Raw genomic sequence first — 16604 nt, forward strand, 5'->3', positions numbered from 1 at the left:
TCGGCTTGGTTTCAGGGAACGAGCATAACAGGGAATGAACATAGAAATTTATTTTTGATTATAATTGGTATACAAATAACATAATCAATGCAATATGCACATTTCAGTGTTCTGCATCTGTTGTTAGTAAACATCATGATCATCATCAGCCTGACTATAAAATCCGTTGAACATCCAAATCTGACGATGCGGAACCCTCTTCCTCACATGCGACTCTGTCTGAGTCCGAATCCGAGCTCGGCTCGTATTCTGAATCGGAATTGAGCCATCACTCCAAAGAGCAGACGAAGGTCCCGCGCGCTGAGCCATCCGAAAGTAACCACGTGCAGGGAGGATGCACTTTCAGTCGCCCGCACAACAGAGATAAACGGGACGTTGCGTGATCAAGACAGAGGGAGATGGAAAATGGCTAAACAAAGTTCAAAGGGCTTTGCGTTTACTGCTGCGAGTCGGAAGCGAGGGTGCGGCGAGAGCGCGAAAGCAGCAATCGAGTCACTCTTTTCGGAGAGGCAACGGCACGTGCACCTGAACTTGACGCGCCGTAGCAGGCACACCAACAGAACAAAAATAAAAACCTTCAAACCAGCGGAGAGGGCAGAACAACCCTTGAACCCATAACCACACGCGCGCGACGCATGATCCAGCGAACGCGGAGCCACCGCGCCACTCAGCAAACAAAAAGTGGGGAGTGGCAGTCGCACCGTACTCTTCAATACATGGACTAACACAGGTCGAGGCAAATATACGATCTTGTAGAAAGAGTCAACAGAGTGCGTGGCCAATCCAGGAGCGCCAGCTTTGCGTTCAGGTACAAAATTTTGAATGCACGATAGAGAACGTACCGGTACGTCAGTGACACTGTGGGGGGGGGGAGCGCAATGACGTACCGGTACGTCTGTGACAGCGAAAGGGTTAATATGCAAAATCAACTGTGAATTAGGATTACGTTCACGCTTATCTTCATCTTCTAATATAATAACAAACTGGAAGGGCAAGTTCATGAAAAAATACTTGTCTTCGTATAATACATATTAAATGCAATGTTTCAGCAAGTACTAACTTACACAGAGCTTTCTCTTTGTACCACAGCAGTAAGACACTGCTCCAAAACATTCTTTTTTTTTTACTCCAAACAGCAAATTTTTCTTCTCCAAAAGCACACATTTTTTGCTCCAAATTGCAGTTTATCGTGCTCCCAGAACTGCCCCAAAAGACCAAGTGCCGCTTCCACCACAAACATAGTCACAACAAGGGTTTGCTGTGTGCGTAACATTACAGTTGCACAATAAGTAGAAAGAAAATACTTATGTTAGAATGAATGCCACACAATTTCCAATTCTACTCAAGTACCTGTGCGATGCCATTTTCATGAGGCAGGCCCTGGCAAGAGGCCGTGCACCTGCTCAAACTGTTTAAAGATTAAACACGCGTGGTTGAATTGACACAGAAGATTATCCCATAATTTTCTAGCATTTGTTCACGCCTCCTTTCACTATCTTGCTGTCGAAATGGCTGCACTGCACTTGATGACATGAGTGCAAGCAAATCTGCTACCAGTGAATGTCATTCTTATACATTCATGTGTGCACTATTTGAGCTGTCATGAAAAAGGCTGATTCCAATACAGGTTGTTTGATTGCTTACGAGCTTGTGGTGCAATGGCTCTGCTGCAGGCAATCGGAGTCTGTGGACACTGGAGTATCGACTGAGCCAGCTGAACCCAGCCACCAACCAGAGCTTGGCTGAGGAGGACATCCTCATGAACTCACGCTACCTGGGATACCCGCTATCAGTCAAGGGGCTAGCCTTCATGCCGTCCTTGATGGGATTTGCCATGTTTGGGGTATGTACCGTGGCTGTGTTCCAATACCCCGTGCTAATCTGGGAATCTTAAGTCTCATTTGGACTCTGACGAAGCTGTCAAATAGCACCACTTCGCAAAGACAGCATCCAGGTCATATATGATACAGTGGAATCTCGATAATACGAATCTCATGGGGCCACGAAAAATATTCGTATTAGCCGAATTCGTATCATCCAAACAATTAAATCTAGCTAAATTGAAGAGTGAGAAGTGAATTCACTCAGGCACACGTACGTAAAAAGCATTTATTTCTTGAAGGAAAAGTATCCGATGTCCTTCTGCTTCTTTTTCTTTGTCAGGTCAATTAGCAGACTTTGTTCAAATCCATAAAAACGCGTGCACGTGTCGTCGCTGATTTCATCCGCGCCCATAGCACGCCTCAGAACTTCGAGCGCATGCAGCGTTTCAGCCGCCGGTGGTGGTCCTTCGCCGTCGCCCACGTCAAAGACAAGAACGCGGCTAGAAGCACAGCATCCACTCCGTCCGATGGCACGCGGAAAAGGAGGAAAAGCAACAAAAGTGCCACCGCTTCAAACTCTTCGCGCCCTGTCGCGCCCTCCGCGCTGTCCGGCGCCACGTCCGCGCCGCCGCACCAAAAGAGAGAGGGAGAAATCGCGTAACTGCGCGCTGTTCTCTTTCACTGCCGTCGGTGGGGCTTGCGGTCGCGTCCGTCCGTGCGCTGGAATGGTGCCAGCTGTGGCCTCTTCTCTGCGCAGCAGCGCTACCTCCTCCCCCCCCTTAGCAACCGGCGCGCCAGTCGGGGGCGTAGCTGCGCATAGCAACTGTGACGTCACACAGTAGCGGTAGAACGAGCGCGCGGGCATCGGCGGTGGCAGCTGCACAATCGGCCTTGGCTGCACCGCCGCTCCTTCGTCAGGCGTCACGTTGCAGTCGAGTGAGACCCGTAGCTCCGAAGCGGCCCAGTGATTGCACGCCAAGCGGTTCTAGAAGCGGCAGCGGACGCCGGATTCTCCCAACATCAAACGCCAGAACAAGGACCAAATGCGCGTGCGACGAATGAACATGTCACCAGATGCGAAAGCAAGGAAGGAAAGGCAGTGGGAAGGCAGCGGCAATAGCGTGAACATGCTCCTAACCAGGCATTTTTGCATACTTCAGTTGCTGCTCTCTGCCATCGGTGACTACGACAACAGCATGTTCTTGGAGACAAGGACGCACCCCCTTCAAGATAGCGGCCATGGGATTCGCAGCCTGCCTGATCATCGCTTGAACGTGCAAGAATCATGGCGTGATTACTCATATCACTCGTCAACGGGAACATCACATGACCTTCAAGATTACATACAGTATAAAAGGCCCCATCTGTACCATTTCGACTTCAGTGGGAAAGGCAGCGGCAATAGCGTGAACATGCTCCTAACCAGGCATTTTTGCATACTTCAGTTGCTGCTCTCTGCCATCGGTGACTACGACAACAGCATGTTCTTGGAGACAAGGACGCACCCCCTTCAAGATAGCGGCCATGGGATTCGCAGCCTGCCTGATCATCGCTTGAACGTGCAAGAATCATGGCGTGATTACTCATATCACTCGTCAACGGGAACATCACATGACCTTCAAGATTACATACAGTATAAAAGGCCCCATCTGTACCATTTCGACTTCAGTGGGAAAGGCAGCGGCAATAGCGTGAACATGCTCCTAACCAGGCATTTTTGCATACTTCAGGTAAGACTTCCGTTTCCTTGCTATAGAAGTGATGATCGCTTTTTGCTGCTGCTGCCTTTCCCACAAAAGATGTGCGATTTAGTTACGTCGGTGAAGGCGCTTTTCACCAAATTGTTGTTGCTGTCGGGTGACATTGAAGAAAACCCCGGTCCTGCATCGGGTACGGCTGCTATCCTTCAAAGTTTGCAAGAGGGTCAATCAACAATTCTTAGTAGACTAAGTGACATTCTAGAAAGACAAAATAAGCTGGAAAATATAATGGGTGACTTCAGAGTATGATTAGATTCCCTAGAGTCAAGGATAGCTATCCTCGAGGGCATAGAACGCGAGACTGTTAGTACGAATAGCGGTATGGCACAGCGACTTGGAAACGCAGATATGACAGCAAAAAAAATAGATCACTTAGAAAACAACAGCAGAAGGATGAACCTAATTGTCTATGGCTTCGAAGACAATGAACCACGTGAAAGCTGGCAAACTTCGGAAAACCTCGTCAGGAATCTTTGCCAGGACACGTTAAAAGTAACCGTAGGGATGATTCAGAGGGCCCATAGGATAGGCAAACATACTCTTGGGCGTAAACGGCCGATTATCGCAAACTTTGCATCATACAAGGATATCGAACTGATCCTAAGCAACGGCAACAAACTAAAAGGGACTGATTATGTAATCTCACGGGACTACTCTAGGCGTGTCAGAGAAATTCGTCAGAAGCTCTGGGCTGTTGGTAAACCAAGAAAACTTAATGGTAAAGACAAAGTGTCCTTGGCATACGATAAACTAATTATAAATGGAGAGGCGTTCGTGTGGGATGAAGGCACCCAATCAGTAAAAAAACTAAATAAGGAATGACCAGTCCTAAGCAATAGGAAGCCCAAAAATTCGGAATGCTCTGTTCTCTTAATAAACTGCCAAAGCATTAAAAACAAAGTTGATGAGTTTTATGCCCTACTCCAGATGACGAATTCAGATATCGTTTTTGCTACCGAATCATGGCTAGATGACTCAATAAGAGACAGTGAAGTGTTTCCTTCAACATATCAAGTCTTTAGAAAAGACAGGAACTCTAGGGGTGGCGGAGTATTTATCTTAGCTAAGGAATTCTTGCAGTGTACCGCAATAGACGTGGAAACCAGCGATCATGAATCAGTTTGGTGCAGGCTCCGCACTCCTGATAAAGGAACGATAGCGTTGGGCGTAGTTTATCGTCCACCCAGCGCACGACCACAAGTTATCACATCACTGGATGATACACTGGCCTCGCTTCCCGATAATCGAATTGTGCTAGCAGGTGACTTCAATTTTCCAAACTTAAACTGGGATATGAGCATGCGTACAGACGAAACCTGTTCAGCATTCTTTGATATGGTTTGCAAATATGGGTTTGATCAATACGTGATGAACGGTACACGTAGAAATAACATCCTTGACCTGCTATTCTGCAATGATCCGAGCGTTGTTCATGATGTGTGTGTTTCACCTGGTATTAGCGATCACAAAATTGTAACTGCAATGCTTACTCTGCCACAAATAATTCCTGCTACCCACGAAACTCGCAAAGTGTATGACTACTGTAGGGCAAACTTCAATGAAATCAGTCTTGGTTTGGAAGCAGCATTTCAGACTTTTTCACAACACTCATCCGAAGGTGTGGACGTTCTGTGGAATTCTTTTAAAAGCGTGCTGTCATCATTGATTGAAAAACATGTACCTTTCAAGTACGTCTCAGACAAAGTAAAAGTAGACAAACCCTGGATGACTTATGAGGTTAAAAGGAAGATAAAACAAAGGACTCGTGCTTATCAGAAATATAAGAAGAACCCATCAAGGGAACATGAGCGCCGTCTACAAGAGTTACACATAGAATATATCGAGGCTATCGATACCGCCAAGGATATGTACTTCTCCGGACTAGCTGATTCTATCAGGACAAATCCAAAAGCATTTTGGAGCTATCTAAGAAAGACGCGGAAGGAGAGTACAGGTATTCCAAGTATTCTTCACAATGGAATTCAGATATCTGACAGCAACGCTAAAGCAGACTGTTTTAACAACTACTTTAAATCAGTATTTCTAAAAACGAAACATCGAAATACTTTTCCCAACACTACATACAGTATGCCAAACGTAATGCCTCCAATTACTATCACATTGGAGGGTATCAGGAACTGTCTCAACTCTATTAATGAAGCCAAAGCAATTGGACCAGACGGAATCTCTCCGAGGATACTCAAAGCCTGTTCATTCATTATATCCCAATACTTAAAAATAATATTCTGCATAACCCTCGAAAGTGGCGTGCTCCCTAAAGATTGGAAAAAAGCCCATATAGTTCCAGTGTTTAAAAGCGGTTCCAAGTCATCCGTATCTAACTACAGGCCAATTTCACTTTGTTCCATATGTTGCAAAATCTTTGAGCACATTCTTTACAGCAATATAATAAGGCACTTAGAAGGAAACAATTTTTTCTTTCCAAATCAGCACGGTTTTCGCAAAGGCGTGAGCTGTACCACTCAGCTGATAGAACTATTTCATGACCTTGCAGATAGCGCTGAAAGAAGAATACGTACAGATGCAGTCTTTCTCGATTTCCGCAAAGCCTTTGACTCCGTATCACATGATCTGTTAATACATAAAATGAGCACTCTTAATTTGGATGCGAAAGTCATGAAGGTTATTGAAGATTACCTGAACGAAAGAATTCAATGCGTAGTTATAGGAGGCAAGAATTCTAGTTTTGCCCAAGTCACTTCTGGAGTGCCGCAAGGCTCGGTGCTGGGGCCACTGCTGTTCTTAATTTACATCAATGACATCGCTTCATACATTTCCTCACAAATTAGACTTTTCGCAGATGACTGCGTTGTTTACAGATCCATTCGCAATCAATATGATATAGGCGTACTCCAGCAGGACCTCAACAGCATAGCCTCCTGGTGTCAAAACTGGGAACTTAGCCTGAATACTGATAAATGTTACCAGGTAACATTCACTAAATCTAAAATCACTAATGAACCTACTTACAAACTGGGAGATTCCATGCTCAGGAAGGTTAACGAAATTAAATACTTAGGTGTCCATCTAACTGCTGATCTGTCCTTTTCCAGCCATATTGATATGACCGTCAGGAAAGCCGGGAAAATGCTCAGCCTACTTATACGAACCCTTAGAACTGCCCCTCAGATTCTTAAAACCATAGCATATAAGTCGCTGGTAAGGCCGCAATTAGAATATGCCACCGCCTTGTGGGATCCCCACCAGCGGTACCTGATTGATAAGTTAGAAGGCATACAGAACCGCGCTGCCAGGTTTATATCAAAGCAGTACTCCAGACACGCAAGCATAACAGCATTAAAGAAACACGTCGGACTAGAGCCCTTACAGATAAGACGTCAGAAGCACCGACTGAAACTTCTGCACGCAATATACACTGACGCGACAGGCATTGACAAGCTAAAATACCTTAAAGCACCCCACTACATATCAAACAGAAGAGACCACAGTTTCAAAATACGTGAAATTTCCTGCAAAACTAACTATATGAAGTTTTCTTTTTTTCCACGCAGTATTTCGGAATGGAATAAGTTGCCAGTTGAAGTTGTGAGTGCTCCTCGGGATGTATTTTTAAGACTAATCAATGATTTGTAATTGCAAACGTCTTCCAAACTAATGACTGCAGGATGAATGCACTGTTTTTTTTTTGTACTGTTTTTCTTGTACTGTTTTTCGTGTGCTTTTTTGATGTACTTTTTGATGTACTTTTTTGATGTACTTTTTTATGTACTTTTTTATGTACTTTTTTGATGTACTTATATTTAACTTGATGCGTTGCTCCGTTGTCATCCCTCCCTTTTTTGTGATCATATTCTCGTGCTAGTCACTACATGTTGTACCCACTCCCCTGCTATAATGCTTCGGCGCTGCAGGGTGTACTGTAAATAAATAAATAGAACGGAAACGCCAACAGCGACTGATTAGATCGCCGAGTACTAAAGGCAGGGAAGCAGAACGCAAGCGGCAGCAGCGACAGGCGATATCGCCGAACACCTAAGCGAATGAATTGGAGCGCAGACGGCAGCAGCGACCGGCCATTTCACCGAACAGTAAAGCCAGGGAAGCGGAGCGCAGACGGCATCAGCGTCTGGCCTTCGCCACGCACACTTTCAAATTTCCAAAGTGTCTTCGGTAATATTCGTATCAACCGATGCGTGTCGAAAATTGATTCGTAACAACCGTTCTCTAGCATGTTGGAAAGTAATGGGGCTCGACCGGGACCACAGAAAAATTTGTAAATGCAACAAAGTCGAATTATGGTGCTTGCGAAAAGACTGAAACTGACTCTGATAATAATAATATTTGGGGTTTTACGTGCCAAAACCACTTTCTGATTATGAGGCACGCCGTAGTGGAGGACTCCGGAAATTTTGACCACCTGGGGTTCTTTAACGTGCACCTAAATCTAAGCACACGGGTGTTTTCGCATTTCGCCCCCATCGAAACGCGGCTGCCGTGGCCGGGATTCGATCCCGCAACCTCGTGCTCAGCAGCCCAACACCATAGCCACTGAGCAACTACGGCGGGTGAAACTGACTCTGACTGTGGAGCTCTCGTCAAAATGGAGCACATTGTAACACAAGCAGACGACGCTTGTTGTGTGCCGGAAGCGCTTAAGGGTAGTGAGAAATTGTTCATGTGCATTCTCTTTCTGTTACTTTCTTTTTATAGAAACAGGTTAACTAACATTCCAACTATTACGAACATCATTTCTTCACCATAAAGTTGGAAAAATTATTGATGACACGCCCTGGGCAGCCAATCAGGTAGCTCGGCCAACTAACGTGATTGGAGTGAATGACATCAAATGAGTAGGGGCGGCTTAAAATTCAGCCGCGCGATGTGCTGTGATCGGCTGCAATGTACATACTTAAAACCTTATACAGTCGAACCTGACTATATTGAACCTGTTTACATCTAATTATTCTGTATATCGAACAATTTCTGAACATGGTATAGTTACAATGAGTATATTGTCACGTGGTAGTGACGTTAAATGACACAGTAGCAGTACTGTGAAAGACAAATCTAGCTTTTATTGGGCGAACCTGTGCCCACAAAACAGGCTACACTTAAAGCACAACGATAGCGGCGAACACAGTCGGCGATCGTCGAAAATCTGATCAGCGGGTCAAGCGCGTCGGCTTTTATACAGAGTCGTCGAATGTTCCAGACTAATCGTTGGGACCCGCGTGCCTTCCATAAAGTTCTACATCATTCGCGTCAGGCGAATAAATCAGATAACACAAGGTTCGGCGATAACAGACTGCGGATACAAGCATCGATAACTTTCCAGAAACATCGGATACATGCAAGCGCGTCCCGCGCTGTGCGATAAGATTTGCTAGGCGGCGAAACCTGGTCGCCCGATAAATATAAATACACGTGTCAATACCCCCCTCTTAAAAAGCATCGTCCCGATGCTACAAAGAGAGCGAAACACAAAATGACACTTATTAAACACAAGTAACAAAACAACGAAAAGAAACAAAGTCCAAAGGTCAGTTACGCGAAGTCCCAAAGTTGGTCAACGCTGGTGGTACAGCTTTAGCCGCACAACGTGGACAATTTCAGGTCGTGAGCGGCGCCGATGTGACAGCGAAATGCCGTCTGGCACGACCTCGTAGTCCAGTGCACCAATACGTCGGATGATCTTGTACGGCCTGAAATAGCGACACAAAAGCTTCTCGCTCAGTCCTCGTCGGCGTATAGGGGTCCAAACCCAAACACGGTAACCGGGCTGGTACACGACAAAGCGTCGTCGGAGGTTGTAGTGTCGGCTGTCGGTCCTCTGCTGGTTCTTGATCCGCAGGCGGGCGAGCTGTCGGGCTTCTTCGGCGCGCTGGAGGTAGCTAGCGACGTTAACATTTTCCTCGTCAGTGACGTGTGGCAGCATGGCGTCGAGCGTCGTCGTCGGATTCCTGCCGTCATCATCATCATCATCATCAGCCTGGTTACGCCCACTGCAGGGCAAAGGCCTCTCCCATATTTCTCCAACAGCCCCGGTCATGTACTAATTGTGGCCATGCCGTCCCTGCAAACTTCTTAATCTCATCCGCCCACCTAACTTTCTGCCGTCCCCTGCTACGCTTCCCTTCCCTTGGAATCCAGTCCGTAACCCTTAATGACCATCGGTTATCTTCCCTCCTCATTACATGTCCTGCCCATGCCCATTTCTTTTTCTCGATTTCAACTAAGATGTCATTAACTCGCGTTTGTTCCCTCACCCAATCTGCTCTTTTCTTGTCCCTTAACGTTACACCTATCATTCTTCTTTCCATAGCTCGTTGCGTCGTCCTCAATTTGAGTAGAACCCTATTCGTAAGCCTCCAGGTTTCTGCCCCGTAGGTGAGTACTGGTAAGACACAGCTATTATACACTTTTCTTTTGAGGGATAATGGCAACCTGCTGTTCATGATCTGAGAATGCCTGCCAAACGCACCCCAGCCCATTCTTATTCTTCTGATTATTTCTGTCTCATGATCCGGATCCGCAGTCACTACCTGCCCTAAGTAGATGTATTCCCTTACGACTTCTAGTGCCTCGCTGCCTATTGTAAACTGCTGTTCTCTTCCGAGACTGTTAAACATTACTTTAGTTTTCTGCAGATTAATTTTTAGACCCACTCTTCTGCTTTGCCTCTCCAGGTCAGTGAGCATGCATTGCAGTTGGTCCCCTGAGTTACTAAGCAAGGCAATATCATCAGCGAATCGCAAGTTACTAAGGTATTCTCCATTAACTTTTATCCCCATTTCTTCCCAATCCAGGTCTCTGAATACCTCATGTAAACATGCTGTGAATAGCATTGGAGAGATCGTATCTCCCTGCCTGACGCCTTTTTTATTGGGATTTTGTTGCTTTCTTTATGGAGGACTATGGTGGCTGTGGAGCCGCTATAGATATTTTTCAGTATTTTTACATATGGCTCTTCTACACCCTGATTCCGTAATGCCTCCATGACTGCTGAGGTTTCGACAGAATCAAATGCTTTCTCGTAATCAATGAAAGCTATATATAAGGGTTGGTTATATTCCGCACATTTCTCTATCACCTGATTGATAGTGTGAATATTATCTATTGTTGAGTAGCCTTTACGGAATCCTGCCTGGTCCTTTGCTTGACAGAAGTCTAAGGTGTTCCTGATTCTATTTGCGATTACCTTAGTAAATAGTTTGTAGGCAACGGACAGTAAGCTGATTGGTCTATAATTTTTCAAGTCTTTGGCGTCCCCTTTCTTATGGATTAGGATTATGTTAGCATTTTTCCAAGATTCCGGTACGCTCGACGTTATGAGGCATTGCGTATACAGGGTGGCCAGTTTCTCTAGAACAATCTGCCCACCATCCTTCAAGAAATCTGCTGTTACCTGATCCTCCCCAGCTGCCTTCCCCCTTTGCATATCTCCCAAGGCTTTCTTTACTTCTTCCGGCGTTACCTGTGGGATTTCGAATTCCTCTAGACTATTTTCTCTTCCATTATCGTCGTGGGTGGCACTGGTACTGTACAAATCTCTATAGAACTCCTCAGCCACTTGTACTATCTCATCCATATTAGTAATGATATTGCCGGTTTTGTCTCTTAACGCATACATCTGATTCTTGCCAATTCCTAGTTTCTTCTTCACTGTTTTTAGGCTTCCTCCGTTCCTGAGAACATGTTCAATTCTATCCATATTATACTTCCTTATGTCAGCTGTCTTACGCTTGTTGATTAACTTCGAAAGTTCTGCCAGTTCTATTCTAGCTGTAGGGTTAGAGGCTTTCATACATTGGCGTTTCTTGATCAGATCTTTCGTCTCCTGCGATAGTTTACTGGTATCCTGCCTAACGGAGTTCCCACCGACTTCCATTGCACACCCCTTAATGATGTCTACAAGATTGTCGTTCATTGCTTCAACACTAAGGTCCTCTTCCTGAGTTAAAGCCGAATACCTGCTCTGTAGCTTGAGCTGGAATTGCTCTATTTTCCCTCTTACCGCTAACTCATTGATCGGCTTCTTATGTACCAGTTTCTTCCGTTACCTTCTCAGGTCTAGGCTAATTCGAGTTCTTACCATCCTGTGGTCACTGCAGCGCACCTTGCCGAGCACGTCCACATCTTTTATGATGCCAGGGTTAGCGCAGAGTATGAGGTCTATTTCATTTCTAGTCTCGCCGTTCGGGCTCCTCCACGTCCACTTTCGGCTATCCCGTTTGCGGAAGAAGGTATTCATTATCCTCATATTATTCTGTTCCGCAAACTCTACCAATAACTCCCCCCTGATATTCCTAGTGCCTATGCCATATTCCCCCACTGCCTTGTCTCCAGCCTGCTTTTTGCCTGCCTTGGCATTAAAGTCACCCATTAGTATAGTGTATTTAGTTTTCACTCTACCCATCGCCGATTCCACGTCTTCATAGAAGCTTTCGACTTCCTGGTCAACATGACTGGATGTAGGGGCGTAGACCTGTACAATCTTCATTTTGTACCTCTTATTAAGTGTCACAACAAGACCTGCCACCCTCTCGTTAATGCTATAGAATTCCTGTATGTTACCAGCTATATTCTTATTAATCAGGAATCCGACGCCTAGTTCCATTTTCTCCGCTAAGCCCCGGTAGCACAGGACGTGCCCGCTTTTTAGCACTGTATATGCTTCTTTTGGCCTCCTAACTTCGCTGAGCCCTATTATATCCCATTTACTGCCCTCTAATTCCTCCAATAGCACTGCTAGACTCGCCTCACTAGATAACGTTCTAGCGTTAAACGTTGCCAGGTTCATATTCCAATGGCGGCCTGTCCGGAGCCAGTGATTCTTAGCACCCTCTGCAGCGTCGCAGGTCTGACCGCCGCCGTGGTCAGTTGCTTCGCAGCTGCTGGGGACTGAGGGCCGGGGTTTGAGGGCCGGGGACTGAGGGCCGGGTCCTGCCGTAAACCAGCTTAAACGGCGTGATCTGTGTTGTTTCTTGCACCGCCGTGTTGTAAGCGAATGTTACGTACAGCAGGACGGCATCCCAGGTGTTGTGTTCGACGTCGACGTACATTGCTAGCAAGTCGGCGAGGGTCTTGTTCAGGCGCTCCGTGAGACCATTCGTCTGCGGATGGTAGGCAGTTGTCCTCCTGTGACTTGTCTGGCTGTACTGCAGAATGGCTTGGGTGACCTCTGCTGTAAAAGCCGTTCCTCTGTCGGTGATGAGGACTTCTGGGGCACCATGTCGCAGCAGGATGTGCTCGACGAAAAATTTTGCCACTTCGGCTGCGCTGCCTTTTCGTAGAGCTTTAGTTTCAGCGAAGCGGGTGAGGTAGTCCGTCGCCACGACGATCCACTTATTCCCGGATGTTGACGTCGGAAACGGCCCCAACAAATCCATCCGAATCTGCTGGAATGGTCGACGAGGAGGTTCGATTGGCTGTAGTAATCCTGCTGGCCTTGTCGGTGGTGTCTTGCGCCGCTGACAGTCTCGGCATGTCTTGACGTAACGGGCGACGTCGGCGGTGACACGCAGCCAGTAATACCTTTCCTGTATCCTCGACAGCGTCCGGGAGAATCCGAGGTGCCCAGCGGCTGGGTCGTCGTGTAGGGTGTGCAGTACTTCTTGACGCAGCGCTGACGGTACAACAAGAAGGTAGTTGGCGCGGTCTGGTGAGAAGTTCTTCTTCACGAGCAGGTTGTTTTGTAGCGTGAACGAAGACAACCCGCGCTTAAATGCCCTAGGGAAAACGTCGGTGTTCCCTTCCAAGTACTCGACGAGGCCTTTTAACTCCGGGTCGGCTCGCTGCTGTTTAGTGAAGTCTTCCGCGCTTATTATTCCAAGGAAGGCGTCGTCGTCCTCGTCGTCTTGTGGCGGGGGATCGATGGGGGCGCGTGATAGGCAGTCGGCGTCTGAGTGTTTTCGTCCGGACTTGTAGATCACCGTCACGTCATATTCTTGCAGTCTGAGGCTCCACCTCGCCAGCCGTCCTGAAGGGTCCTTCAAGTTAGCTAGCCAACACAACGCGTGATGGTCGCTGACGACTTTGAATGGCCTGCCATATAGGTAAGGGCGGAATTTTGCTGTTGCCCAAATGATGGCGAGGCATTCCTTTTCAGTCGTAGAATAATTGCCTTCCGCTTTTGACAGCGACCGGCTAGCATAAGATATCACCCGTTCATGTCCGGCTTTCTTCTGGACTAGGACGGCACCGAGGCCTAGGCTACTGGCGTCAGTGTGGATTTCGGTATCGGCGTCTTCGTCGAAATGTGCGAGTACAGGCGGTGACTGCATGCGTCGTTTTAGTTCTTGAAATGCGTCGGCCTGCGGCGTTTGCCATTTGAACTCGACATCAGATTTGGTTAGATGCGTTAGCGGCTCAGCGATGCGTGAAAAGTCCTTGACAAAGCGCCTGTAGTAGGCACACATGCCAAGGAATCTACGCACTGCCTTCTTGTCGATGGGCTGCGGGAACTCTGCGATGGCAGCTGTTTTCTGCGGGTCGTGGCGTACTCCGGATTTGCTGATGACGTGGCCTAGGAACAGAGTGAGCCCTGATGATTTGATGGCCTCTAGTACTGTTGCAAGCCGCCTAAAGTGATCGTCGAAATTTCCGGCGAAGACGACGACGTCATCCAAGTAAACAAGACAGGTCTGCCACTTCAATCCTGCTAAAACCGTGTCCATCACGCGCTGGAAGGTTGCAGGCACCGAGCACAGTCCAAATGGCATAACCTTGAACTCGTAGAGGCCGTCTGGGGTGATGAAGGCGGTCTTTTCACGATCTCTTTCGTCGACTTCTATTTGCCAATAGCCAGACTTGAGGTCCATCGAGGAGAAGTATTTAGCGTTGCAGAGCCGATCCAATGCGTCGTCTATCCGTGGGAGAGGGTATACGTCCTTCTTCGTGATCTTGTTCAGACGACGATAATCGACGCAGAAACGAAGGGTTCCGTCCTTTTTCTTCACCAGCACAACAGGAGATGCCCACGGGCTTTTCGACGGCTGGATGATGTCGCGCAGCATTTCATCGACTTGTTCTCTTATAGCTTCACGTTCTCGCGGGGAAACTCGGTAAGGGCTCTGGCGAAGTGGTCGAGCGTACTCCTCGGTGATTATGCGATGCTTGGCGACTGGTGTTTGTCGAATCCTCGTTGACGTCGAAAAGCAGCCTTTGTATCGCCGGAGCAGACTTCTGAGCTGCTGTTGCTTAATCACGGGGAGACTTGGATTAATGTCGTAGTCTGGTTCGGCAAACATGGTCGTCGGGGTAGATGCGGCGGATTCCGAGAGGACAAACACATTGCTGTTTTCCAGAATTTCCTCGATGTATGCGATCGTCGTGCCCTTGTTGATGTGCTTGAACTCCTGGCTGAAGTTTGTCAGCAACACTTTCGTGTTTCCTCCGTGCAGTCGAGCGATCCCTCTTGCGACGCAAATTTCACGGTCTAGCAGTAGACGTTGGTCGCCTTCGATGACACCTTCTACGTCAGCGGGTGTTTCGGTGCCGACCGAAATAACAATGCTGGAGCGATGCGGGATGCTCACTTGATCTTCGTGCACACTCAAGGCGTGGTGAGTACGAGGGTTCTCCGACGGTATCGCATGGTCTTCCGACAGAGTTATTGACTTCGACTTCAGGTCGATGACTGCGCCGTGTTGGTTGAGGAAGTCCATGCCGAGAATGACGTCTCGTGAACACTGTTGGAGGATAACGAAGGTGACAGGGTAAGTCCGGTCGTGAATGGTAATTCTTGCCGTGCACACCCCAGTCGGCGTTATGAGGTGTCCTCCGGCGGTACGAATTTGAGGGCCTTCCCACGTAGTCTTAACTTTCTTCAACTGGGCGGCGATGTGTCCACTCATGACGGAGTAATCAGCCCCTGTGTCGACTAAGGCGGTGACTGCGTGGCCGTCGAGAAGCACGTCGAGGTCGGTGGCTCTTTGTCCAGTTCGGTGTACAGTTCGGTCTTGGCGTCGGATCACGACTGCGTCGCGTTGACTTGTGGCTGGCATGTGACGTCGTCAGGTCGTCCTTCGTCGTCGCATTCTTTCCTTCCAGACTTCGTCGGGACGGCGGCGTGTCGTTATGTCGTCGAGGTAGTTTCTTCGGCGTCTTCGTCGGCGGCGGAGGATCTTCGACAGTTCGACGGACAGCAACCGCACCTCCATCGGTTGCTGCTTTTAGTTTTCCGGATATGGGCTCGCTGACCGGCCCCGAGCTGAGCCAGTGTATGGTCGGCGCTGCGGCGAGAGGTAGCGGCCTGGTGATGGTGAACGCGACGGTCGTCGAGAGCTCCACTGAGTAGCCGCGAGGCAGTCAGCGATATCGCGAGGGCGTTCACCTTGCTGCGGGCGCGGAGCGTTGACGGCGAAACCTCGCAGTCCCATTTCCTGGTATGGACATCGTCGGTAGACGTGACCCGCTTCCCCGCAGTGGTAGCAGAGCGGGCGGTGGTCAGGAGCGCGCCAAACGTCGGTCTTCCTCGGGTAGCTCCGCTGGGCGACGGGTGGGCGCGCTGTCGGCGGCGGCGGCGGTGGTCGACGGAATTGCGGCGTTACGGGGCCCTGGCGCGGTCGCGGAGGAGGACCTTGACGGCGTCCGGCGGCGGCGTAGGTCATCGCTTCGGGTTGGGGTTGCGGTAATTGAGGTTGCACCTCCGGAACTCCAAGCGACCGCTGAACCTCATCTTTGACGATGTCAGCGATCGAGGCCACTTGAGGCTGCGACGAAGGGAAGATCTTCTGAAGCTCCTCTCGTACGACTGCCCTGATAGCCTCGCGCAGGTCTTCGGAGGCCAGTGATTGAACTCCGGCATAGTTTGTAGCGTTGGTGCGGCGGTCGAATTGCCGGTTTCGCATCTCGAGTGTCTTCTCGATGCTAGTGGCCTCGCGAAGAAACTCGTCGACAGTCTTCGGTGGGTTTCGTACCATACCGGCGAAAAGTTCCTCCTTAACACCACGCATTAGTAGCCGGACTTTCTTTTCCTCGGACATTTCCGGGTCGGCGTGGCGGAATAGGCGGCGCATTTCTTCTGTAAAAATCGTGG

General features: G+C 48.3%; 1 protein-coding gene across 5 annotated transcripts in view; it reads left to right on the forward strand.

The window, feature by feature from the left end:
* Nucleotides 1-16604, forward strand: part of LOC139057689 (transmembrane protein 117-like) — a 253762-nt gene that overhangs the window by 191904 nt on the left and 45254 nt on the right. For all 5 annotated transcript variants that reach the window (XM_070536417.1, XM_070536419.1, XM_070536416.1 and 2 more), the window contains one exon: nucleotides 1674-1843. In XM_070536417.1, coding sequence (XP_070392518.1) covers nucleotides 1674-1843 — 170 coding nt within the window. The remainder of the gene's footprint in view (nucleotides 1-1673; nucleotides 1844-16604) is intronic.

Source organism: Dermacentor albipictus, chromosome 3 (genome assembly GCF_038994185.2).
Source record: "Dermacentor albipictus isolate Rhodes 1998 colony chromosome 3, USDA_Dalb.pri_finalv2, whole genome shotgun sequence".
Lineage (NCBI taxonomy): Eukaryota > Metazoa > Arthropoda > Arachnida > Ixodida > Ixodidae > Dermacentor > Dermacentor albipictus.